Below are 27,243 nucleotides of genomic sequence, written 5' to 3' on the forward strand. Positions count from 1 at the left end.
ATAGTCCTCATGTGGAACTGCTTCTATTCTAAGCAGAAAGATGCGAGAAACCCGTGCCATGATTACCATGGTTGTTCTCCACTTTGTCCAGCAGGCCGATGCTGTGCAGGTGCTTGGGTGTGGAAACCGACAGGGCCAGAACGTCCCCGATGGCCTCGTGGAAGCCAGGGTTGGCTCCATCCCTAAACGGGACAGGCTGGTCCTTGTACTGCAGGAAGTACTGCACGTGGCCCATCTCATGATGTACAGTGATCAGGTCATCCATCGTCACCACTGTGCACTGCTTGATCCTGCAATACAAGGGTTGGACACCATGAACTAACAGCACTACACTACTACACTACAAAGGACAACCCTTTATAGGTGTCATTGTAATGAACTGTAGTTGACCTTGCTGAAGTACAAGCGGCAGCCATTCAATCCTGTTCAAACATCTTGCCTAAGCAGTGACGTTTCTTTGTAGTACTATGTTAAATTGCAGTAGGGGGAAGATGTAGTTTATGTTCCATATTTGAAGCTAGCTCTGGACGCGAGTATGGCCTCTAGAATAATGGCCTGAGCATACTGGGATATGTTGCTCTCAAAGGCTATAATCCTGCTTTCAATGCAGCTGAGTGTACAGAGGCCCCATACCTGAAGTCCTTGCGGTTGTAGAAGTCCCAGGCCGAGGCGTGGCATACCACCGACCGCCCATCGGAGGGCTTCTCCAGCATGGACTTGCTCCAGAACTCCGGGGGCATGGGAATCAATCCCAGGGACTGGAAGAAGTGGTCTGACTGTTCAAACATCTTCCGTGCATCCCAGCCCTGAAATGACATCCCAGTTACCACTTGGAACACCGGACTGAACCAAGGATATTTTCTGGCCTTGAGGGAATTTCATGCACTGACAGGGTAGTCTCACGAGGGAAAATGATACAAGCATTTAAAATCCTGAAATACACATTGACAAAAAGTAAATTCAGCTATATAAAAATAAAGAGAATTGAATAAAAATACACAAGTGGTAAATGGGCATTTACAACTGAAATCAGGAGACACTTCTTTACATAAAGAGTTTATAGAGATCTAGAACAAAATGCGCAGAAATCAATTATCAGCTATCACGCTAATGAGATGAGTGGTTGAACGGCCTCCTTCTGTTTGTATTTAAAGTGGAAAACTCTTAAGGCACAAGGAACAGATTTGAGTAACTCTGCCCCCAGAACACCTGTATCAAAAGCACTAATGATGTATTTCTCTGTTTTTGAACTGTTTAATAGGTATCAGAATGTAATCAGAATGTCAGGCAATGCACTGCAAAGGTATCCAAGATTTTTGTGAACATCCTTCTAAAAAAGGTTTAATCTGTTTTTGATGCTAAAAAAAAACATCCTTCAGATGATGTAAACCAGAAAGTCTCTTGGTCGCATTATTTGATGCAAGCGTGAAAGGACACAGGGGAGTGAGATTAAACTGAGATTAAAATACAAATAAAGTTCAATATAAAATGGTTTACCTTGGCTATCATTGCTGGGGTGGCATCAACTTGCCCAGCATCCGGAAAAGGAGTCACTAGATCATATATATTAGACCAGGACTGGGCCCACATGTTACCTGTTAAAAGTTAATTATTTTAGATGTGTTGAAACCTGTGAAAAACCCATGGATTTATGAGTGTAATGACACTGCCACCATTAGGGGGCGCCAGAGCAACAGTTTGAAAAATGCAGCATGGTAAACATACAGTAACTGTTGATTGAGTGATATGGGAATGCGTGCATGGAGTTTGTCAGTAATTTGCATTGGGTTTTCTGCACAGTATAAGCTACTGTCCATTTCAATCATATTCACTACTGGTCCTGGAGGACTGCATAGGTTTTATAGGTAAGACCTAGAGACAGTAATAAGCTATTACAATAAATTAAACAATCAGTTCACTCAAATTCATTAAGAGCCCAGGCATAAATGAAAATCAGAAGACACAGTGGCCCTGCACTCTAATGTTTTCTGTAAGCCTCGCTGTTCCTGCTTTTATTTGAACTCACTAAACCTGGATCCATGAATCCAACTATTTTTCACATGACTTAGAACCTTATCTTAAACATAAATATCCTTCCATCCATTTCCTAACTGCTTTATCCAATACAGGGTCACAGGAGTGCTGTAGACTATCCAAGCAAGCAGCGGGTACAAGGCAGGATACACACTGGACATCACAGGGCACACACAGACACTCGCACACCAGGCTCAGTTTTCCTACAAGCCAATGAACCTACCAGCATGTCTTTGGACTGATGGGGAGGAACCAGAACACCTGGAGGAAATCCCACACATACACAGGGAGAACATACAAACTCTGTGCGACAGCATCCTTAAAATTAAACCCAGGGCTCCAGCTCTGCAAGGCAGCAATGCCAAGCACAGCATCATTGTGACTCCACACAATACGTTTTATAACCAAGGTAATTCAAGGTTTTCATTTTCTAATAATAATTTACCTATGAGAAGAACTATAAAAGCAGAGTGTTGCACAGGCGATACTTCTCCACTGTCTGGGCCCTAGCAATGTGATTCTCTTCTGAGTGCCTCACTTACCCAGCAGGTGGGCAGGGATGGGTCCCTTCAGGTTGACGTATTCAGATCCGTACTTCTTGTACAGGGCTTTGCGCACATAGGCGTGCAAGTTGAGGTAGAGGGGCTGCATCTCCTGGTACAGCCTCTCCAGGTCCTGTTCGAAGGTGGGCGTCTCGTAGAGTGAGCGCCAGTAGGCCCCGTTGTCGGGGTGACCTGAAGAGTAAAAGAGAAAATAACCCATAAATGTGCTGCAGAAATTCTTCCACGTCCTTCATTTTTTCCCCACTCTGTGAGCTTTAATATTTTTTCCCCCACTGCATTAATGACAGGCTTTGAGCAGACTACTCAAGAGTAGCACACTTCTGAATATAGTGTGTTCTGGTGATGTAATGTGGCCATTTGGTCATCTTTGAATTGCATCCAAGCCCTCACCATTCAGTCTGGCTGCTTTGTTGCTGAGCTCCACGTATGTCTTGTAATCCTGGCGAATCTTTTTCCCAGAGGCATCACGCCATCCCTGCCAGGCGAAAAGGAGTTCCTTGTAGTCTCGGGACTTGGCCATAATCTCAGTGAGATCTGCAGGAGGAGACAGCAGAGGGATCCGGATCGTTATATTTGGAACGGGATGTGTTTAGTCCAAGAGCATACCCATCTATATGTATTTTTGATGCATAACAGTCAACTAGACCTGTACAACCATGCACAGGGTTTCATTCATCTGGTTCTTAAGTAACTGTTTGAAACCATTCCAAGCCTGGTCTCTGTAACCTTACATACCAATACAATGCAGAAATATTTTTGGACAAGCCATCCTGATTTTATTATTGGAATGAATATTAATTAGCTCTTGCTGTTTTATAACATTAAGGGGGGCAGGGCCAGCTGAAGAGATTTCTGATTATCATAATTATAGAATTAATAGTCTTTTTAGACGATTTCAAGCCCCTAAGCACTGTGTAGAGCTAATTAATGTTTATACCGATAATTCAGAGCTACTGCTAATGAGCCTTCATTCCCATAATTCAAAGCAACTGCACGCGATACAAAAAACCAACATAATCCCGAATGGTGTTCTTTGTAAGATATCTTCGCTCAGACACAATTTTTCTCCTGAGATATAATTACCTTCAATTTCAAAACAGTTCAGAAAGTTCAGTGAGGGTTCCCCTCCAGTTCCACACTACTACAACAACATATCACAAAAATAAGACCAGTCTGAGGGGTCATTTGCACGTCTGGGGGAGACGTGGGGGCTCACCAGGGTCCAGGGGGAGGCATCGCTGACCCTCTTGGCACACCGTAGCAACACTGTATGTGGTCTCCATTTTAGAGAGTAGCTCATTGTACTGGACGAAGAAAAAGTCTTGTGTCAGACATCACAGGGCAGAACTTGCCAAAAGACACAAGAAGCTCCAGAAATTCTACAGAAGTCTTGCAATAACTATATTCAGAACTCCCCATTCACACACTTTGATTTATTTTCATGACTGGTGTTTCTTTGTGTTTAATGGTTCTAAATGCATTAACTCATTAAATGCTTATTAGGCAATTTTATTTTAAAACACTGACAAAACATTGACATTTGGAACATAAAAATACAAATGTAATCATCCAGGTTCTATTAAAAATTAATCAAACCAGCTCTACCGCTTTGCATTGTTATACATCTTCATTCTACTGTGTCCCTCACAAAATAAATATTTGACGTTTTACATCTAGGATTCCTTCCTAGGTAAAAACGGCAAGAATGACCCAATCGGCCAGAGAGCATTTCACTAAGTGAGGCCTATGGTCAGAAGCCGTAGTAATCGCGTTCCTGTGTCTCTTATTCAGCACGCTAATCTGATCTTCAGTCTGAAGGAAGTCAGAAGGTGTCGTGTTCGGTCAATCACTGTGTCAGTCAGTTGGTGCATCATTTCAGCGCACCCAGTGAGTAAGAATGTCTGTCATGTCAATCTGCCATAATATCCAACCAGTGTGCAAGTCAGCTCATCAGTCCGTCTGTCCGTCAAAGTATCCACTTAGCGAGTTAATTAAAGCTCCAATGCTTCTTACATCTTTGAGCTCATTCTGTGGAAGTCCCGCACGCTCAATCTCACTCAGTTTCTTCAGAATGCGCTTCACCGATTCATCCTGGAAATCGGTGTAATCGAACTTGCGTGCCTCCAGTCCATATGTCAGGGTGTGGTTTGACATCTCCAAGTTCTTTTCCAACTAAAAAAAAAAATAAGATAATAAACTCTTTTTAATACGGCATGGAGTTTGGAGATACGATCACAAAACTGAATCACCGGGGAATGAAATCCTTCCCCCCCCCCACCACTTGAAATTTTTGTATGGTACTTCCTGTCTCCGGTCCTGGGGATGCAAAAGCAGTCCAGGTTTCCCATCAAACCAACATCTGCAATTTTTATTTCACATTGCATAGAAAACCCACCTACATGTTCCAGAACCTAAATTATCTTTTTAGAAAAGATGTTTTTGTTGTTCTTACAGATTCAGGAGAATTTGAAAACAGTATGAACCAGACTTGATTAGTGCAGTCATCAGAAATAGGACAGTGAACCCCTGCTCTGTGTTCGTGCAGTATTCTACTTTTTAATTAAACAGCCCAACTACCCAACTACCTACCATGGTCTGCTTGCTTTCTTCAGTGATGTTAGTGTTGTATACCCAGGAGGCCTCAGTGTAAGCATTCCACACCACCTCAGCTGTGGAGTTGTACTGGTCCAAGAACTCGATGGCTTTTTCCTCATCTGCAATTTTGTCTGGCAAAGGGCAAAGAAAAATACATCAAACCACTTCCGCATGAATCTTTTTCCCAATCGTTTTCAAGTTCAGTGGGACAGACTGTTCTCCCTAAACTCTTCCTCAGATAGCATGAGACGTGAAAAGGGAATTCAAGAACCCACTGCATCACACACAGGTTTTAACATCTTCAAGTGTGTTGTACGAACTTCGTGAGAAGTTTTTGGATTTTTGACATAGACACACTATTTTTTGTGAATAAAATCTGAAAGCTGTTGAAAGAAAAACAGCAAGCCTGAAGCATATTCTCTTTTTTATTTCAAGCATAGCTGAGAGAGTTTAAGGACAGAGGTTAATGAATTCAGAGCTGTTGTGTTCTGTAATGTCTAAGAAGTGTTTTAAGCCTTCAAACATTACACAGTGCATTTTCTTAGGGAACTGCATGGCTTTTAAGACAGCAGGGGTTCATGTGTTGTTCCCTTCAGATTTTCACACCTTGAACTTTTATATAAATAAATCACTCTTATCTACTGTATCTGTCAGCACAAAAATGTCCCGGTAGGATCTATTTTAGGTGTCTTTGATATGGTATTGTGCTTGGCAATGATTTATGGTTAATCCTTCAAGGCTGACAAGATCATCAGTATGCAAAATGTAGAGCTGTCTATTTTTTTTCCTCAGACTTGCAATTCAAATAAACCAACTGTGCACGAGGGTTCTGACAGATGCATTGTGAGATGGCCCTACAATGCAGAAAACTGGCATTTAATTGTTAGCTGGGTTGGAAGCAAATATTGCTTGTCAAAAAGAAAAAAAAAACATTCCCTGCAATATATGAAAGAAGTCTGAATATTATAATAACCAAATTAACGCTGTGTACAAAATAGGCTGTCTGCTCTTGTCTCACATGTTTCTTAAATTTGGAAAAACGTCAATCAAATGTAGAAATTGAAGTTGGGATAGAGGACTGTGCATTGAGCGACACGAATATAAATTATTGTTCTGAAAAACACACACACGTACACACACTCACAACAGGATCAAAGTTCCCAAAATCCCATTGATCTTAAATGTGCTGTACACAGACCAGTGCGGAGGGTGCCACTTACCTATGTCTTCAGGATATCCCTCTGGCACAGGGGGGCGCCACTCAAAATCTGGCCACCCTAGGGTCTCATTGGCATTCTGCTCCTTCAGCCAGTCGATGATGGGACTGAAGTATGCCATCAGAGGTCCAGCATCCATTCGGTTTGTTCCCAAGGCTTCTTGCAGGATATCCTGCCAGCGCTTCGAGGAGCCAGCGCTGAGGACCTTTCTAAGAGAACCCCCACCCATGGTGAGAAGTGTGTGTCACTCATGGTTTATAATAATATTAATTGCTTACACTTATATAGTGCTTTTCTGGACACTCCACTCAAAGCGTTATCCCCTCCACCACCACCAGTGTGCAGCCCCACCTGGATGATGCGACGGCGGCCATAGTGCGCCAGAACGCTCCCCACACACCAGCTCTCAGTGGGGAGGAGAGCAGAGTGATGAAGCCAATTCACAGATGGGGATTATTAGGAGGCCATGATTGGTAAGGGTCAATGGGAAATTTGGCCAGGACGCCTGGATTACACCCCTACTCTTTTCGAGAAACGCCTTGGGATTTTTAATGACCACAGAGAGTCAGGACCTTGGTTTTACGTCTCATCCGAAGGATGGCGCCTGTTTACAGTATAGTGTCCCCGTCACTATACTAGGGCATTAGGACCCACATAGACCGCAGGGTGAGCACCCCCTGCTGGCTCCACTAACACCTCTTCCAGCAGCAGCCTTAGTTTTTCCCAGGAGGTCTCCCATCCAGGTACTGACCAGGCTCACACCTGCTTAGCTTCAGTGGGTTGCCAGTTGAGTTGCAGAGTGATATGGCTGCTGGCTGTTTATACATGCAAGACACTGAAAACAACAAAGCAACTGGAAGGACTAAGACGTAGTATAGTTATATTTAAAAAGGCAGACGTTTATCATCATTGTGTAATTATTTGTCAAAGCAGTAAAAAAAAAATCTAATTCTACACATCTAGTTAGAAGTCTGGTAGTAATTCCGAAAGCTTCTTTAAGACTTTAAACTTTAGTTCTAAGAATTAGTGTAATGGATTAACTTAAGTGCACTGTGTGTCCCAAAACAGTTAAGAAGGATTTTCTCAAGCTCATAAAAATACACTGTATCTGCCTTTTTTTTTTACTGCTAACAAGGTAGGAATAGGAATTAATAGTAACAGAGGATAAACCCCTTCCTGAGCTGGCCAATACAAGCTAAACATGTTATAAATGTTTTGAGGAATTTCTAATGGCTCTCCCAAAATGTTGCACTAAATGTAGATCTGACACATCTGCATTGCTTTTCCCACACCTCCACACGTTAAATCCCAGCATGTCTTTTCAAAGCTCTGCTGCCTCCGAAATAATTACTCTAGCAGTAAGGCAACAGCAGAGGGAATGTGGATTCAAATCAGGGCAGGCAGGCACTCGACCTGTACTGAGAGATAACCTAGTGAATTGAAGGATATACTCTAGGAACTTTAGATGAAGTTTTATATTCTTGCTTTGGCAAGCAAACTACCAAATGAGCAAAAGGGGCCTTATGCTCTTATAAAATTAGAAAATATCAAATTGATATAATTCTTCTTGAAGCTTCTATGCGTCTCCCTTTCATGAAATGGGCTATGATTGTTTTAATTATGGGTATTATGCAGGCCTCCTTATCTTGGAAAAACTGTACATCAGAAATACACAGATGAAATGGGGCCATTCAGTCAATCATGCTCACCTGACTCTATTTCTTTAGTACTGTTTATAGGGAGCAAACCCTCAAGTAAACATTTAGTCTCGAATCAGAAGGAGGCAACCTTACAGTAGATGTGTATATAGATAGGAATTTATTTCTAAAGCACGGCCCGGCTCTCATTTACGTACTGTAGGATAGCTCCTGCTTCCTTGGAACGATAGATGTCACACTGGTGCAATGGTCCCTTATGATTGGCTGCTTCGCACAGTTTCTGATGGAACTGGAACTGAAGGATGAAGCTGACAAAATATCTACAGGGAGGAAAGGTAGAGGTTTCACTATCCATTACAACAAAACTGAATGTAGAGACGCATACCAGTTTAAGCCTGAATCTGAAATTCAAAACAACCAAATGAATCTTGTGATAGTGACAAACAGGGATACTGCCACTGATTATTGTGCAGGGAGAGGACAAATTAACACAGCATATGTTTTTTTTTAAATATGCTGGAGAAGAGCTCTGCTCTTTATGAAAGTAATATCTTTATTAGGAGTCTGTGGCTTTTTATTTACATAAGGTGCCATTACGCCTCTAGACACGGTCTCAGTTGTATATATCAATTTGTTGTGCACAGGTGAAGTTACTCAGGAAGAGTGGAACTCCTACCTAATATATGGAGTATTTCCTGGAATGTGGAATTTGGCCCCAGCATCAAAGTGCTCCTCACTGCGTTCGATTGGTGGGCAGATCCCCTGGTATTTTGTTCTTAAGGAGTTTAAAAGACATAAACAACAGCCTGAAGTCAGACAACTGGTCTCCGTCAGAAAAACCTCTACCACACGTAAACACAGCATGCCTAATGGATATAGCCGAAAACAGTCAAATACGGTCAAGCATTTTCAAAAGCATTCCATGGCATAAAGACAACTTTTGATGAGGCTGGTCTGCCTTTTTTTTTTGTTATTGTACTGGTCTGTGGTGGGTAATCTGACAGTTTGTCGACTCGTTCCAATTTTCATTTGTGAGACAACACACGCTCTGTCAGTCTGCAGCACATATTTCCCATATGGCCCAGTTGTCCGTCTGCCTGCCCCTCATACTGTACCTCAGGTACCACCAGTCTGCATTGTAGCGCTCAGGTGGGGTGCGTCCGCTAAACACCCCCCACCTCCACTGGTCGATGAGGTATCCGAAGGGCAGGAAGGCAATCTTCTCCAGGGCCATTTTCAGCAGGTAGTTAATGTCACTTTCTGGAAGGGAACTGAAATCAGTGCTCTTTATCCTTTAACCAAGGATATTTCTTATCCTATCTGCTATGTGGAAGTAAAGAATGAACACCAAAATTAAAATGAAAAAATGACAAAAAGGAAAAAAAGGCATAGAAAAGAAAATATAAAGAAATGAAAACAAAGATCTATTTTATCCTTAGAGGGTCACAGTGAGGCAGAGCCTAAGCCGGAAGGCACAAGGCAAGAGGCAGGACTACACTACCAAGGGCACTTATGCATGCTGGGGCACTTTGGAGATGCCAGTTAAAACTCCATCCATCAGGAGGAGAAGAAAGCCACAGCATAAAAAAAACAACATGCAAAATCCACAAAGACAGAGCCAGATCTGGACTCGGTATTACCCACTGAACCACAGTTTCGCAGAAAAACAAAAAGAGTGAATTGGAAACAATGAAGAAAAGAAAGGATTTGTACTCATTGTGTGCAGTACTGTACCACTGTCCGGGACAAAGGATTCCAGTAGGCCGATCTCTTTGAGGTGTTTGGGTGTGGAGACAGACAGAGACAGCACGTCCCCCACTGCCTCATGGAAGCCGGGGTTGGCCCCACTGCGGAAGCCAACAGGCTGGTCCTTGTACTGCAGGTAGTACTCCACATGGCCCATTTCGTGGTGCACAGTGAACAGCTGCTCCATGGTCACTGTGGTGCACTGCTTAATCCTATACAGAGAACAGCAAGAGAATTTAACCACAGGAAGTCAACCTGCACAATCGAATTGAAACTTCAGGAATAAATAAAAGCAGCTATGAGTTACATCCTTCCATGTATGAGTGTGCTTAAAAATGCAAAAATATATCTCATTGTAGAATTTTCTGGTGGTAGGATTTGCTCTTTATGAAGGGTCTTCTTGTGTGAAGGACATGCTGTTTAGACACCCGTTATTGTCACAAAGGATCTGAAGGATAAACTGAGCAAGCATACCGTTGTCTCACAAACATGGAAGTCTGCAGGAAGGATCCAAAGGATCTAAAAATACTGATCCTAAAATGCCAGCTTCTCCAGTGACATTTAGAGCACTTAGGGATGTTTTACAAGTATAAAAAGTGATTGTAAGCAATAGTAAGTAGATCAGATAAAGAGAGAATTACCCTGTCAGTATGATCTCCAGGAGACGTTACGAAATAAACCTCATTCAAATCTCCACTGAACTGCAATATGACTCCTTGCATCCCTATATGTAGGCAATTACGTCTCCTCACCTGAAGTCTTTCCGGTTGTAGAAGTCCCAAGCAGAGGCATGACACACAACCTGCCGGCCATCAGTGGGTTTCTCCAGCATGGAATGGTCCCAGAACTCCTGTGGCATGGCAATCAGGCCTAGGGAAGTGAAGAACTCTTCGGAGACTCGGAACATGTGGGTTGCATTCCAGTTCTACAAAGGTAGAGAGAAAGCATCACATATATGGGAGCTCCCGGACAGACCTCCTCTTCAATTAGTTAAATTACAGTGGCAAAATGTCAAATTTGGGAAATCATGTTGATCTGGGGCAAGTGTGTCGAAGCAGCTGCTATATTTAAATTTAAAAAAATGCTTGCGCTTTTCTTCAACTGATAGGTTTATTCAAACAAATCACGCCTGATATGATTTTTTTCCAGGAAAAACATAAAATAGGCCAACTTTGCATTACTACTCCTTTGCTCCTTATTGTCCAAATATGATTTAATATTGCGGTCAATGTAAAGTACCTATGTTAGAGAATTCAGCACCTTTAGTGCTCCGACTCCAGCCAATGGGGTAAAAGGTTAGCTAATTGTTAACTGACAGTTAAGAGTCTCCAAAAGTAAAGTCTGTTTTTTTAATCAACTGATTTAGTCATTTTAAAAGTTCCAACAGATTTTACAAACGGTAAAGCCACAAATCTTTAAACACACCCTGCGCTTCGAAAACCTGATTAAGTATACTGTTAACAATAATGCTGTAAATAGGTCCACTCACCAGATTCACCATAGTTTGTGTCACGTCAAGGTTGGGCTTGTGAGGAAAGGGTACCATCATATCATAGATGTTGTTCCACTGTTGAGCCCACATGTTTCCTGGAAAAGACATCAAGACACCACTCCAGTCAGTCCACGTTTGCACCGGTGAAGATGTGTGCTAATGTAAGACTAATGTTGACTGTGTCTGCAGCTAGCTTCTCTAACGAACCACAAGATTTAGAACATAAAAGTTCAGAGGATTTCCAGGTTATTGTGAGGGCCCGAGTCCCAGCCGACACAGGTCAGCAGAGGAAACCATAACCTGGACCTTGGGACTGCTTGCCAAGGAGTGATGCCAGCTCTTTAGGGGTCTTCCCATGTACAGTCACAACTTGAGGATGCCTTCCACTAAACTAAACTAAATCTCATCATCTGGCATGGGGATTTGGATTGGGGATGCAGGCACACTTTATGGTTTCCACTCAAATAATACCCCTGTTCCCATGGATAGGAGACTATAAGCTCTCTAGGGTACACCTGACCGAATGCATCACAGACAATGTTTGCTCAACCACTATTTAGCCCTGACTTTAATAACTCACTGCCCCACAAGACCTACTTCTTGGCCACAAACTGGATGCACAGTTGGGAGACTTAAACCTGGCTGTTCCAAACTGGGAGAGACGAAGAGTCAAAAGCTGGGGTGAGAGGTGGACAACAGACCTTGAGCTATATCTCTTTAAAAAAAGGACAATCGACCAATCTATCAGTCATTCAGTCATAAAAAAAAACTTACTGTAGCTTGTGTGCACAACTTAAAACTCAAGTCAGTGAAAAGGCCGACCTACCAAGTAAGTGTGCAGGAATGGGTCCTTTGAGGTTGATGTACTTGGGGCCATAGCGCTGGTAGAGTTTGCGGCGAACAAAGGCATGCAAATGGAGGTACAGAGGCTGTAGCTGCTGATAAATTCTCTCCAGGTCTTCTTGAAAGGTGGGGGATTCATACCAGGAGCGCCAGTAATCACCGGTGTCATCAAAGCCTGAGGGAGGGACACAGTGCTAAGCAACACCACCACAACACAGTAGTTATTTCTGTCCGTCAGTCTGTTTTGCTAGCTGTATTTTACGGATTAACTAGTTTTGAAATATGGCCCATTAAAATATAGCTGCCAGAAGAGGGATGCATGCACTTCTTCCAAGTCATCTGGGGGAGCACCTGGAGAGAACCCGAATTCTGTTCACTATCATATTAACCATAATTTCTGACTGTTGCTCCACCCTTTCAACTAAAGGTAGACCGTTATCTAGCAGGGTGCTAGTGTTATCTTACCATCCATTTTCGAAGCTTTGTTGCTGAGCTCCACAAATTCTGGATACTTTTTCCGCAGCGGGATGCCCGAAGCATTGTGCCAGCCTTCCCATGCATACAGGAGCTTCTTGTAGTTCCGAGAGGTGGCCATCAGGTCTACGATGTCTGCAATGTCAAGCCCACAGCCACACGATGAGCACGAGGATACAGGAAGTGCACTAATGCCTTGGGAAATAGTTTCCCCAACAATACACAACAGTGTCCTAAAGACACACAAGCACCTGAATAAAAAAGTTCCGTCATAAAGAGGAAAATCCAACACACGTGCTATAGATCTAAAAGATTCTAGTTCAGTGCGGCTTTCTCGCATCACCCAGATACTCAGGATTAAGGGTTTATCTAGAAGAACAGGCCAATATTATCTGCACTTATAGGCATGCCTTTGTAACACAAAAAGTATGTCAACAATCCCATGGGACGATCACTAATCAGCAGTTGTGGCTGGTGAGCACCAAAAATTGATGCATTGCAGTGGCACTTGAACAGCGGGGACAGAAAAAGAATAAGTTAAAAAAAGGAAGAATTAAGGTAAAGCCAAATCCTATTTTCAGCAGTCTGCCGTGGAGCATAAAGAAAACTGCTGAGAAACAAAGGCTTCCACTGTATATTTTCACAGCCTAGAAAGAGGAAGCCAGCAACAGAAACAATCCAATGTGCTGAGAGACCTTGACCGATGAAGATCAGCCGTTTTCGTATGTAAGTGATTAACACAAACCTGGGACAACATCCAGAGGTGGGTGGGGGGATTGTTTATGATGAAAGCTCCTAATGACCACAGCATTTAAAATGCAATCATGCTAAATAGTGTTGCAATCACCCCATTTTCAGCAACTCTTATCATCATTACAAAATAATAAAAATCACAATACCACGGACAGGGATATCACAAATAGCACACGATGGACGATGAAGAAAACAACAGCAAAGAACAGAGAAAGCAACAACAAACCAAACCTGGAAGTGTATACTGTATAAGAACAGTACTGACAGAGTCGGATGTTGACAATTTGTCAGGGATCACGACCTCCTAAGTTGTTTACTTTGGCAAAGTTCGAAGCAACTTAATTAAATGCATCCACAATGGCAGAAAAAAAATAACAAAGCAAGTAAACAAAGTCCCGTAAATCCCAGTCGTTGCAGCCTCTCGATGTTCTTCTGACACATTAGAACAGCTACAAACAGGACTGGCTAAATCAGGAATTTGCCATCATATGACAGAGGACAACCAACTGAACTGGCAGTGGAATAGAATAAGGGATATGAACAAGATTTATTTTATAGTTGGTATAAAAAAAAATCTATACCACACAAACAGGAGTGAGAGAAATGTAAAGCGTCCCAGTGACACTTAATGACGCATAACAGACAGTGTGCAGTTATGCATTGATACCAGCAAAATGGACAACATTAAAAGCAAAAGGAAATAAACTTTTCATATGTCATTTTAATTTTTAGTCACATTTCTTGAAATATAGAGGTGCTTGTTCATCAGGAAAGGTCTGGTACAAGTCTGGTTTGTGTAGTGCAACCTTCCATGCGAATTTCTTGTTTTAATGATTCTTTAAAATCAAATGTACATTTAAGGGGTTAGGATTGATTCAGCAGCTGTGTGTGCCTCACGTATGTTCCCTAACTGAGGATGCACTGTTAGAACGCCAAGGATTGCTTGGTCTTGAGCCAGTCAGAGTCTTCCTGGGTTGATGGGATCCTGTTATTTTGTGTTTTGTTTCAGTGAGAGGTCAATCAGTCTTCGGTTTTAAACTGTAAGTGTGGTGGGGCTCACAGTTTTAAAAACTGGTTTGAAAGAAGCAGTCATGTACTCATCCCTACTTTACACTGAGAGCAGAGCAATAAGACTTTTGACTTGATTGTCATTGGAAGAATCAAAAGAAAGGTTTGTACGCTGTGGCCCAGTCACCACCAGTTCACACCTGGGTCATGTCCTTAACCTACAATAATCATAGGTCCCTAAGGGGTGGCCCACTATTGGCAGTGAGCTGCCAGAGTAAGGGCAGGACTGGTCATTCATTGCTCTCTCAGCATGCTGGTAAACAGCAGGTCCTGATACTTGCCAGGTTCTAACAGGCTTGCAGTGGTGTCTTTACTGTCAAATTTTCTCCCAATTGAAATGAGAGTCTCCGCTGGAGTACTGAGAACTGGCTGCCAATTTCTATAATTGGGAAGGTGTACAACAAAAAAAAACAGGTCTTTCCAAATTTAAAAAAAAAATCTCTCCTGTAAATAAATAAGTAAAATCAATTTTAGAAAGAGTGCTTGTCACATGCTCACAAGCTGCTCAAGTAGCACGTCTGCACATCTCTGGAATAATTTCACCATTACAGGCACGCCTCTGTCAACGGAGCTGCAGAGCCTAAATGAGTTTCAAGCCCTGTATACAAAGAGATCCCAAGGCTGGATAAAGAAGAGGAAGAATCCCCTGAGACTTCCAGAGCTGAATTTTCCTCTTCCTGTTTTTCCTTTTATTCATCCCTAATATCTTCCTGTCCATGAACCTTCCAGCACTTCTGAGACTCAAAGTACCCTTGACAGACCCCGACCCTCTGTCTCCTTTTTTTTATCCCAGCATGTAGTGTTCTCCTATTTTATCAAACCCTGTTTTTATTTACAATCTCCAATACTAAAAAAGGAAGGTGCATCACAGACTACAAACACACACAGGAGCACAGATAAAACAAAGCCAGATAACAGATGACAAAAGAAAACAAAATACATTATTTTTAAAATAGCACACAGTAAATGAATTACATTCAGGAAACGGCCATCCAAATTTTTGCTAACAAACTACAAAGCAGTTCATTCTTATACATCAAACACATGTGCTGGCATAAGCAGGACAGAGACAATCCCAGACCACCTTCCCTTCCAGTGCTGTTCAGTGCAGGAACAAGAGCGCTTAAGTTAAAACAAAATAATTGGCACCAGATGTAAAAAACACATATTGGATTTTTTTAAAGGAAAAATTGAGAAAGTATATTATAAGACCCAATAAAAGAAAAAAATAGGTTAATTTTTTAACACATTTTCTGAATTCGAAAGTGAGCAGCAGCACAAGCTCATAAGACCCCAGCAAGTATCACAACAGGAGTGAAAGGCTCTATACTTGAAGTGACTATGTGAACCGTCCAGGAGCACATGGTCAAGCGGCTATAGGGCTGTACATACCGGGCTCAAGGGACCAGCATGTAATATTCTCTCCAGGTGGACACACATTAGCAGTAGAATAAATATTGTCCATGTCACTCAAGATGGTGTTGTACTGGAAAAAGAGAAAACAACAGATCAACATACTTCTGAGAACACCATTTTGCTGCACCCTATGGTTTCTTGGGTCATTTAAACTGACCCTCAATTCTTGAATACAAAAAACAGTGTACATTTTGGGATTGTACAGTATATATAATACATCGAATGGGATGAAGAAATTTTTTAACTGCACGCAATATAAATATTCTAGACCGACAGTTTCAATCCAACTGAACACTAGTGATGCCGAATCCAAAAGTTAACAAATGGAAACTAAGGGGCCTCATGAACCTTGAGCAATTCTACCTGAAGAAAAGGTCAATATTCGCCCTCAGAAGTGCCAGATCCTTGCAGTTCACAAGGCATCTGGTCAGTGTAATCCATGCCAGAAGATACTAGCAAGGCTGTGTATAATTGTGACCCATGTGTTTTCTAGACTTCAATTAATCATTAATGACAAATGTGACTTTGCTCTGTGAATTGTTTTCAAGACCACAATGCACTTTGTTCACAGTTTTTAAATTAGACACAATTTGTATTTTTTTTGTCACTGGCGTATGAATATGGAAGGCACAGCATGTGTATCATGTGTATTACTTATCTTCCTCGATGTGCAGTCACAGTAAAACATATTACACCCTGAAGTGTTTAGTGCATGGCTCTTTACACCATTAAAAACAAGCCCTCACTAAAATAATGATGGTTCCCAATGCAACAGCTGTTGCACTGGGGTCTGCGATAAACTTTGAAGACACCTGTACAATCTCTCATCCCTTTGATTCATTAAAAAAATGTGGGACTAGAATCACAATAAATTTTGGACAGCTGACCTGATCTTATATATCTGCATGGGCTCATTCTTATAACTGTTTTTACTACTTTTTTTTAACTAAACTGTTTTAACTACATTTATTCCACTTTACATGATGCTACAGCATTAAAATTGCAAATCTTTTTCTTATCACATTTCTATCTGTCAATGGGTGTACATCGACTGTCACTGATTAAAAGGAGGCAAGGGCCAAAAGGCATGACTGTATAACAAGACAGGATTCCGGGCATGAAAAGGGCTCAAGAAGTTCTTTTAATGCTTGGCTTGGTGAGATTCTCAGATTAAAAGCCTTATGATTACATTAACATCCAGAGCCTGATTCGTAGGAAAACCACAACTTTCAGGTGCCAATTAGTGGATCAGATGTGAACGAGGATTTCTGATGCCATTAAAGGAAAACATTAAAAAATGAAAAAAATCTCTCGTAGGTATCAAAGTCTGAAAAAAACAAAACTGTTCTGTAACTAACGTTTCACTCAAAATCCCTATCAAAAACCTTCACTTCAAGCTGAATCTTTCACGTGAGGAAGGGTGAAAAATGTTACTGTGAGTAGGGTCCAACACTGAAAGTGTAAAACAGTTTAGGTTTGTGTACATGACGGTTATATTAAATGCATGTTTATTCCAAAAGATAAAAGATCTGATCTTTTACATCTTGACTGTTCACCAATATGCTGTATTGATCCTTATAAAGAGAGGTAAGTGCTAAAAATGTTTAATAAATCTGAATTTGCTTAAACTAAAAAACATTGAGCATTTGCATCCATTGGCAAAAGTTGACATCAGAAGCTGTTTCCATGCCAAGCCCTGGTACAGAAACCAGTGCAATTTAAAAACCCTTATGGATGTATGCAGTGCTTTGCTCAAGCACAAACTTCTAAAGAGTGTGCAACCTGCATTTCCACCAGAAACAATAAACCGTAATTTACTCTTTCTGCACAGACAAGAAATTTAGCACATCGGTTATAATGCCTCGACATGTATTACAGAAGCCAATGATGAATATGCTATGTGTATTTTTGACATAACTTTTAATGACCAATATGGCCTAATTACATATTCGACGGAGTGAGTGAACCATGTTTGCAAAGTGAGTGATTCGGCACTCTCGCTGCATCGTGATGCACTGCAGCAGGGCACTCACGTTCTTTCGCTCCGTGGTGTTGAGGTTAGCTGCTCCCAGGACACTGATCTTCTTTATGAGGGTTCTGAGCTGAGCGTCCTTGAAGGTGTCCGTCACCGAGGTGGGGAAGAGCTCCTTGGCTTTCTTTCCCCAGGCCTCCACAAAGGCCTGCTCCTCCATTGAGGCGTTAACCTGCAGAAATCAAAACCAGGCCAGGGACAGGTGAGGGTCTGTCACGTGACCATTACTTCAGAGCCCTTTAATACATACTTCGGTATAAAGCCTACTTCTTAATGAGTACCACCAACATTCACTGCCCTACCGAAACATGAAAGAATATCAAAGAATGGTCGAAGATAAGAAGCACTATCTGAAAGCTGCTTATTCACAATAAGAACACAAGTCAGGTACACAGTCCAGTCCATCACATGCAATCACACATACATGGACAATTTAGAGACACCAATTACAAATAACTTCACCACACGCTTTTTAGAAGGGTGGGCGGGAACACAAGGAGGACATGGAAACCTCACACCGAAGAGTAGAAAATCTGGACCCAGACCTAAGATCTGTGAGACAGGAGCATTAACTACTACTGACATTGTGTACATCAAACATCACCATATTTCTCCCGTTTTAATACAGTATCATTTTTTAAGAATCCGTTTCTGCATCAAGAACTTTGAGGCATTTAACCTGCCGGAGGTCATACACTGTATTATAGAAAACACCTTAGACAAAACCCTCCCGATCACCTCCTACCTTAAAGATAATTTAAATGCATACAGTACATAATTGCATGTCATTAAACTCTGCCTAAGTGCTCTCTTACACAAAATTATTGAGTTCAACACTGCACAGTTCGGCAGCTTTTCAAATTGACTTTTGTACCGCGACGATGAATAAGTAACACATTATGCTCAACATAAAAATTTTAATCCTTTATCAGGACACAGCTGGATGAAGGATTCTTTCATAAACATCTTATGGCAAAGATGACAAAGGTATAATTATTATACTTTTTAGCATGAAATTAAGCTCTCCTTCTTTTGCATCTCCCCACATTTATATAATCTATAAATTCCAGTATATACTATACATGTATATATAAATACAGCGTTATACATATATATACTGTGTTTTACCACAGCATACCTGGCTCGTTTTGAATGGCTGCATCTGTACTATACAAGGATGGTTTGAATATCAATTTTAAAAGAAAGTTGTGATGCGACAGCTGTTACAGCTACTGGCAGCCCAACAGGTGCATTTTTTTTTGTTTATGTTTTGAACGTAGTTCGCAGAGAAAAAGAATACAGTATCACAGTTTTGAACACTGAGCCTTTGTCAGACTTGCAAGACAGCTCTTCCAGCCTTTGACAGGAAATATACTCAACACTTCAGTGCTTTCTAGAATAAGAATGCTGAAAACACCTTGCCAGCAGCTCCTCTACATCAGTACACACTCTTTTGTGGCCAAAACAGACCCTCTACATGACAACCTAAGAGAAGTACTCCATTTGCTGCAAAAGATCTCACTTTGATAGATGAATGGAATTTAAAGTTGCAATCTATCACTAACCTACCAAGAATGCTCGCTAAAACACTGTAGTGCCCATTACATTTTTACACACTCTTGAGAAATTGATTTAAATTCAATAAATATCTTGAAACAGCATTGAAGGTATTAACTGAATTCTAAATCTGCAGTGTTTTTTTACATCAGTTAGAGAAAATATCTTCCCCGACTTTAGAAAGTAGCTGTTTCCATAATTCAAGCAGCAATCAGAGAACATTGTCTGTTAACCCCCATGTCTGCTTTACAGCTGGTAGCACTTGAGCAAAAGTGTTTTTTATCTTTCCACCTCACTGTCACCTCACACTGACCTCCTTTCGATTTCAGCGCTGGCTTGGCACCTTTATAAAGTATTTTTTTTACACTACCAATTTTTCTTCACGAAACACTGCAAAGATATGACAAAAGATATTAGATGTCCTCTAGGCCCCTGCAGTACATAAAAATGCTTCCTGCAAAAAGTTATGATAACAGAGTTTTATATATGAGGTCTTGACTCCACAAGCTCTCCAAACAACAGATAACACAAAGCCCATCTTCAGTGATGCTGGAAACTAGGAGAAGGAGATCAGTGTAGACAAAAATAAATCAGAAGCCCTGACAACCTGTTCTCTCCCTGGCCAAATAAAGAATAATGTTACTGTGTATTTGTTTTTATGGTATTAAAAATAATATTTAGGAATGAATTATAAAAAACGAAATACTGCTTCTTCTTAAACTGCAAAAAATACAAATTTTCTTTAAAAAAAATGAATGTCTGATGACCTGGGAAGTGGTTCTAAGAGTCTCTTAATTCAGCTTTACAGTACTTGAATTCCAGTAGCTCGACCACAATTGCAGTTTGAATTACAGTTTCCTCATTAAAAATCATAGAAACACACCATAAAAATGAAAGAGTTTTTATTTTTGGTGTTTTGCAGGACAAGTGTTGTTTAACAACCCTAAAACATTTAAACAATTAATGCTAATTCAGGTTGTCACATTCAGGCTGTGTTCTGGCACATCACCCAGAAGCTTAAAAAAAATCAGTCTTCGTTTCCATATACTGAATAAGACTCCAATTAATCCTATTATCCTTATGATTATAACAACAAAACAGATGCAGTGCTTTAATTAAAACAGATGATCATGAGTAAAAGGTTTGCTAGAGACTTCAGGGAGACATTTAACATAAACATAATGATACTGTAAACTCTGAACTCAGAACTAACAGGTTACTTTCCCACTGCAGACACTCCTGGGAGTCACATGCTCTCAGTCTGCTTAACAGACCAGTAACCAGAATAAGCTCTGGCCCTGTGTGCCACTGTGCTCAGCACCAGACTTTACCTTTGCCTGTATGCGTTTAGCAGGAGTCAAGATGCATTCTGGGAATCGGAAAGGGTTCCAGGTTCATCTACATAATGAGCTAAAAACACTACCAAGCAGCGGCATGTGCACCAGCCCTGAAAATATCTCGGAGCTCTTTTCAGCTCGCACTGCTGGGAGCCAACGTGCACGTTATAAAGCGGAACACTGTGAAATGTATCACAAAACAGCAAAACTTGACTTTTTTTTCCCAGGCCCTCAGCTCTATAACTGCTAAAAAGGTTTTGACGAGATTGTCAATTTGCCCACCTCGAGTGGAGCCGTTTTAAGTGGCTTATTTTTAGATACTGATTATTTACCCACTTGACAAAATTTCCAAAAGCCCTACAGTGGTTAGAATGGTTACGAAATTAATTTCTCTCCAATGGTTAGGCGGCCTGTTCACACACCGTCCAAGCAAGCAAAAGAAGAAGAAAAGGTCAAAGGTAGAATTCTCCCTCACAATTAGGTGCAGCTGATTTCTATGTGAATAAAGAGCAACTTCCACTGGCATCACCGGTATAATGAGCTTCAGGTTTCAACTGCAACACCATCTTTCATTAGTATGGTCAGGGCTCAGGTTTTTCCTTTTTGCATCAAAAGAGTTAATTTAATGTTTTAATGTGATTCTTTTGTGTTTCCTACACAAGCCACCACTATGGAAACCTATAAGTTGTCGTGCCTGGTGTAAGAGGTAAGCGCCGTCACATTAGCAGTATTTATAAATATTTTACATTTATCAAACAATTCCCATACAACAATGGGGCACAATGTATTTTCTTTTTATACTTTCTGGAGCAGAAGGATAAAAATGGAACCCAATCAGATGTGTACATTCGTGAAAAATTATTTCTATCTGTTGTGAGAATAGTGATTGGAAATCTGCCCTACAGTCAGAAAAAACATCATTTTGCCCAAGCCTGTTCAGTCAACATTTACGTTCTCTTAACACAGCATCAGCCACAAATTTAAAAGCTCAATTATAGAAAACAAACAGCCACTGGCAACAAATGCTTTGACCCGTGTCTTTCTTGATGTTACTCTTCAATTACAGAAAGCACAAGTGTGGGCTTTCTGTGTTAGTGCTGCTGTCTGTAATATTCCAACACAGTCATCTCCTGTTTTGGATCAAGACACAGAAGTCAGACTTTATTTCAGAGTCTGACAGTACTGGGCTATGAAAGCATACGCCTGGGGATATTCCAGATCTCTCTGCAGAAGTTGATGGGATTTTTAAAAGAATGTATTGAACCTGCAACCTAAATTTGTAATTTACTGTATCAGTGAAACCAAGATCTTATTTTGAAGGTATTTCTAGATTCCTTTTCAAAGGTTTTGTTTCAGTTACTGTTCCTTATCAAATGATATGGTGCTAAAACTAATGCCTGCATCTAACACTGCTGTACATTTATTTTCTTTGCCACCCTAAAGCTCTTTTCTTCCCATCTGGATGGATTTATGCTTATTTTTTGCTTTAGCTTCCCATGCATAATGTGATTGGTATGTGGGTAACAGCTTCACAAACCATCTTATCTCTCTACACAATTGACCAGACTGAACTGCAACTCTATGAGCTACAATATGAAATATCATCAATCACAAGGCATGCAACACAGTATGTAAAAAAGAAACTGGATATCATTTTCAGTTCCATGGTAATCCAAGTGATAAAATGCCACTTTTTTACATTGGACTGCATCTCTGTAATGCAATCTTTTCTTCATTTCATCATACACTGCTAGGGTACTTACAGTAGACATAATCTGTTCCACTGAATTTTCAGCACCCTTTATTTACAAACCTAACTCATCTAACACAAGCCCAGATTTATTTCCTGCGTCCTTCAGTCACGCCCAAGCCACAACATCATTTCATCTAAGTATATAAGAAACGTGGGGCTGCGGTAACCAAGGATTAGAGGGTGCACTCTGCATGCTATGAAGCAAAACTATAGCTTGGTCGAGCTGCTCAGCCACAATAAAATGGGGCTCAGCTCAGCCAGTCCCAGCCCAGAGCTGCAGTTAGAGATGCCCACAAACAGGCCTAAGCAGCCTGGAAGCAGGGAAAGACCGAAACGTGCTCCTAACTCCTATCAGCTGCCCTCAGTAAATGTCACAAGAATAAAAAATATATATATTCTTGAAACTGACCGATAGTTGTTAAAACGCAGAGATCCTAACTAGCACTTGTGTTCCACTTACCACCCTACTATATCGCAGACAACAGTGCCATACCTCTGTGCACGTCAAAAGGTAAACCAACAGATCAGATCTGCCTTACCTGTGCTATCTGGTTATGTTCATTCAGGTCGGTGTTGTAAGTCCAGCTGGCACTGGTGCTGTGGAAGAAAACCTGCTCAGCTGAGGTGTTGTAGTCATTCACGAAATCTAACGCCCCCGTCTCATTGGCTAGGTAATCCCCCGGTAGTTCAAATAACAATACAGAATGAGCGAGCCCAAAGAGGGGCACAACCCACATAACCCAAAGCATGCCAGCCAAGGTCTGTCCTGCCGCAGCGGCAAATACAGGAAAACTAAGGAAAACAGGAAAATAACAGAAAGCGAGAGATGGGAGACAGAAAAGGTCTTGATGCTCTGTTCCCCTCTTCCCTTGACCCTCGGGTTGGTCGTCTGGTGTGCCCCCCTGGATCCCCCGACACTCTCCCTTCTCCCACTCTCCCGCTGTACAATGATGATCAGTCACAGCCAGCTCCTTATAAGTGTCAGCTTCTTTGGTTTAACCCAACCCACACTTCTGTTGCAGCCTTCCCTCAGCTAGCCCAAGCTGATAACAGAGCCTACTCACTCTGTCACTCCCTCCCTCCCTCCCTCTTTCTCTCTCTCTCTCTTCCCCACTCGCGCTGTACCTGCCTGCCTGTAGCTTGCTGGTTCATCAGCTCCAGAAACCATCAGAATGGCGAAGAGGGAAAAGAGAAAAGGTTCCTCTCCCAGAGCCCCGGAGTTGTTGCAATGGCAGTAGTGAGATAAGGTTTACGAACCGTCCTTGGCTGGTGCGGCTGCCTCATTTATATCTCTTAAGCTGCCGGGGACTTCATGCTTCACGCTCCCGATTTTCTGTCCCTCAGCTGTGGGTGAAGAGAAAGTGAGAGAGTGAGGGGAGGGGAGCGAGAGGAGAGGGAATATGCGCACGGGGATTCAGGGGGTGAAAAGAAGAAGTTACTTATCAAACGAAACTCCAGTTACATGTTTACTATTCCTGGCGTCCGATATCTTTTCAGTGACATAATGACTGACGATGTTCCTCAGCGAGTCGCAAAGATTTGTTTACAATCGATGGACTCAGCTCCTCTTCACAGATAATCTACCATGACCTAAATGAGGATTCCACATCATCTATTCATCCATCTTCTAACCATTTTTTTTTTTTAATACAGGGTCGCAGGGGAGCTGGAGCCTATTCCAACAAGCAACGGGCGAAGGCAGGGCACGCCCTGGATGGGACACCAGTCTACCGCAGAGCAGACAGGCACAAACACAGACACGCACACACTCGCACCAGTATGCGTTTGGACTGTGGGAGGAAGCTGGAGCTCCGGGTGGAAACCCACAGGAACACAGGCAGAACAAACTCCACACAGACAGCACCCCAGGTCGAGAATTCAACACAGGGCTCCAGCGCTTCCAGGCAACAATGCTAACCACTGCGCCACTGTGCCTCCTTCCACAAAGACCAGTCGAGCTCTAAAACAGTGACAGACTTGCAGTATTGTCTCCGAGTAACTTAAGTCCCTTAAGTTTTTAAGTAACTTCAAAAGTGTTAAATTGGTTAGACAACCGACGATTCTGAACTGACTGGAGGGAGTAACAAAAGAAAAACACGTCACTCTTCCGGGAAGCACTGCTCCTCCTGTTAGGCAGTATGGGGCTTGCAGCACAACCGATGATAAAGGACCCGGAAGTACTAGCCAGAGGAGTAAGTCTGATCATCCTCACACCCCCCTTTGAAAACATTTGAGATCCAAAAAAGCCGGATGTCACCATAACAGACTCTTTGCACACTATGAGAATTAGGACAAACCTGCCTGCAGATGTCCTTGTATAAACAATCCTTTTTGAGTGCTACGCTTTCACAGTACGGTGCTTGGAGTGCTTATTTATTTATTAGACTTGTACTCAGGAAAACTTTTGCCGTAAAGGGTAATACTTGGCAACAAACTGTTTCACACTACATGACTCTGAAATGTTCTGTATTTCCTTTTGGAAAGTTGTGTACTACTGTCAATCTGAATATATGCTCCATTGCATTAATAATTTATTTCAATACATGTGGGACACTGACCAAAGTACTTGTGTTTAACAGAGTATATTCTAAAAGTTCCCATTGCAGCCTGCTCTCCTCAGATTTCAGAAATGAGCAAGGATGGGCCTGGTCAGTACTGGGCTGGGAGACCTCTAAGGAAAATCATGTTGCTGCCTTGGATGGTATTGGTAGATCAGTACCACTAGTGCTATTCCTTCAGGGACTTCCTATCCAATGCCCCAATATGGAGGATTGGAGGAAGGAGGAAGTAGAAGTTGCCGCCTTTCGGATGACTGAAGTTCTGACTCAGTGTTGTCAGAGTAAGAGGAAGAATAAAGTCCATAGCCGATTAATACTAGGGGGTAAACTCTACTGTTTAAATTTCACTCTGGGTTTACACATTCTGGATTTCCCTTTCAAATCCATCAGTGAAGCTATTTCTCACTTCTTCGCTTGACTGAATGAAGTGGGACTACAGGCACAGCGACTGCTGCACTCCTGTGGTGCATGACATGCATCCTCTCTAGAAAGGTCACTTCCTTCGCCAAGCGATTCCCCAATCTGTCCTGAGGATCCCCCTGTAATTCTCAGGCACTCCAGGGCCATCTTGGGGACACACTGCTTCTGGCGCTACAAAGACTAACCCAAAATGCTTCTTCAAGCAACTCAGTAAGAAAAGAAGGTAAGAGTGGGAGCAAATTGAAAACTGTTTGGGAAAATAATTAGATGTAGAAGATGTAACAAAAATACCTAACACTCAGGTCCCTGTGTCAATGCTTCTGAGAAAGGTATGGAGCTGATTTTGTCCGATTTTGTGCCACAGCCAGGCCCAGGGCTGAGGTAATAAGGGCTGCAGGGTCGACAATGGGCAATACACATTTTTGTAACCGGTACAAAAACTGTAGGTTTTCAAGAAACATCACCTGAAGAGCTGAGAGAATTTGTTGCACTGGTCCAGTCAAGCCAGTTTAGCTTGTTGAGAGCCGAGTTGGACTGAAGAAAACACTCCCAGTGATCCTGCAGTCTCCAGAGATATCGGACCTCTGGGACTGGTTTTGGAGACTCCTGGTGTAAAGAGATTTCCTTTCACAACACATTGTAATCTGTCCTGGGTACTGCAATGATACCAGAGCATCCCTGACCTTTCTCTGTCAGCAGTTCCACGGTTTGTACGACACTGACCTCAGCACTGAGGTCATTCTGAGTCACTGTGATTCGTCTGGTTTAAAACCCACAAGGCATCAGCCTGGACAGTGTCTTCAGCAGGGCAGCTTAAATACACAAACTGCAATGTTTCAGACCTGACCTCTGTCCCTTGCTGACACGAATTTCCTTGGCATCCTTGTTTGTTTGGTTTTTTTTTTAGCAATTCCAAGCCTACAAAGGTGGAAGGAGGGAATATTTTCTGAAGTAAACTGCCTCTGGAAATGCACACAGCAGACAGCATCATTGTTCGAATTCATTTTGTTCCTTTTTTTTTAACAATGCAGCGCAGCACAATACAGTGTATTGTCAGTGTGTGGTACACTGGCGACCAGCCTTTTCACAGCTCTAGGTCTGTGTTTTCGTTTAAAAAAAACAAACAATTAAGGTTCAAAACAATATTGTCTACAATTAAAAAAAATATATTCTTTATCCGCTACAAAATTCAGCTTTCAGGCCAGCAGTTAACATTGATTTTATTTCCTCTATCCAGTATTTGTACATGACGTTTTTATTCTTGAGTGGTACGCGCTATTTTTATGACAACACAGCGTTGACAATTGAACCCACTAAACTCTACAATCCTAAGTTAAGTTTTTAAAATAATTAAACACAAAACTCATTCTCCCGGCTCAGTGCCGAAATCACCTCCAGGTGATATAAGACTACACGTCTTAAAACAACAGGAACTTTCAAACTGTTTGGCGTATATAATAAAAAAAAATATTTGGAAAACAGAAAACATCCGGATTTTTTTTTATTAGAGGCAGATATAAATTACACGAGCAATCCATTTAAACTTCAATTTCCCTTCAACACACACGGATAAGGATGTTGGTAAGGGTATATAATATTTACGACAATCTTGAACCTGTTATTATAGCGATATGAATGAAATACCTTGTTCAGAAGTATGACAGAAACGACTCGGCCAGGATTTGAACCGACAACCCTGTAGTCCAACGTCTGTACCTCCACTCCAC

At 41.7% G+C, this 27,243-nt stretch overlaps 1 protein-coding gene across 1 annotated transcript in view; it reads right to left on the minus strand.

Moving 5' to 3' along the window:
- The window catches only part of ace (angiotensin I converting enzyme (peptidyl-dipeptidase A) 1), a 28,037-nt gene extending 4,556 nt beyond the window's left edge, over nt 1-23,481 (minus strand). The window contains exons 1-20 of the mRNA XM_088906264.1: nt 23,078-23,481; nt 17,893-18,063; nt 15,836-15,929; nt 12,614-12,757; nt 12,132-12,323; nt 11,303-11,400; nt 10,566-10,738; nt 9,802-10,025; nt 9,183-9,327; nt 8,744-8,842; nt 8,265-8,387; nt 6,413-6,618; nt 5,187-5,323; nt 4,611-4,769; nt 3,814-3,901; nt 2,988-3,131; nt 2,577-2,768; nt 1,498-1,595; nt 634-806; nt 67-290 (exon numbers count right to left, since the gene is read on the minus strand). Of these exons, the coding sequence (XP_088762390.1) occupies nt 67-290; nt 634-806; nt 1,498-1,595; nt 2,577-2,768; nt 2,988-3,131; nt 3,814-3,901; nt 4,611-4,769; nt 5,187-5,323; nt 6,413-6,618; nt 8,265-8,387; nt 8,744-8,842; nt 9,183-9,327; nt 9,802-10,025; nt 10,566-10,738; nt 11,303-11,400; nt 12,132-12,323; nt 12,614-12,757; nt 15,836-15,929; nt 17,893-18,063; nt 23,078-23,287 (3,094 nt within the window). The 5' untranslated portion in view covers nt 23,288-23,481. The remainder of the gene's footprint in view (nt 1-66; nt 291-633; nt 807-1,497; nt 1,596-2,576; nt 2,769-2,987; nt 3,132-3,813; nt 3,902-4,610; nt 4,770-5,186; nt 5,324-6,412; nt 6,619-8,264; nt 8,388-8,743; nt 8,843-9,182; nt 9,328-9,801; nt 10,026-10,565; nt 10,739-11,302; nt 11,401-12,131; nt 12,324-12,613; nt 12,758-15,835; nt 15,930-17,892; nt 18,064-23,077) is intronic.
- Between the last annotated feature and the right edge of the window lie 3,762 nt (nt 23,482-27,243).

The sequence above is a fragment of the Atractosteus spatula genome, chromosome 26 (assembly GCF_055471065.1).
Source record: "Atractosteus spatula isolate fAtrSpa1 chromosome 26, fAtrSpa1.hap1, whole genome shotgun sequence".
NCBI classification, from domain to species: domain Eukaryota; kingdom Metazoa; phylum Chordata; class Actinopteri; order Semionotiformes; family Lepisosteidae; genus Atractosteus; species Atractosteus spatula.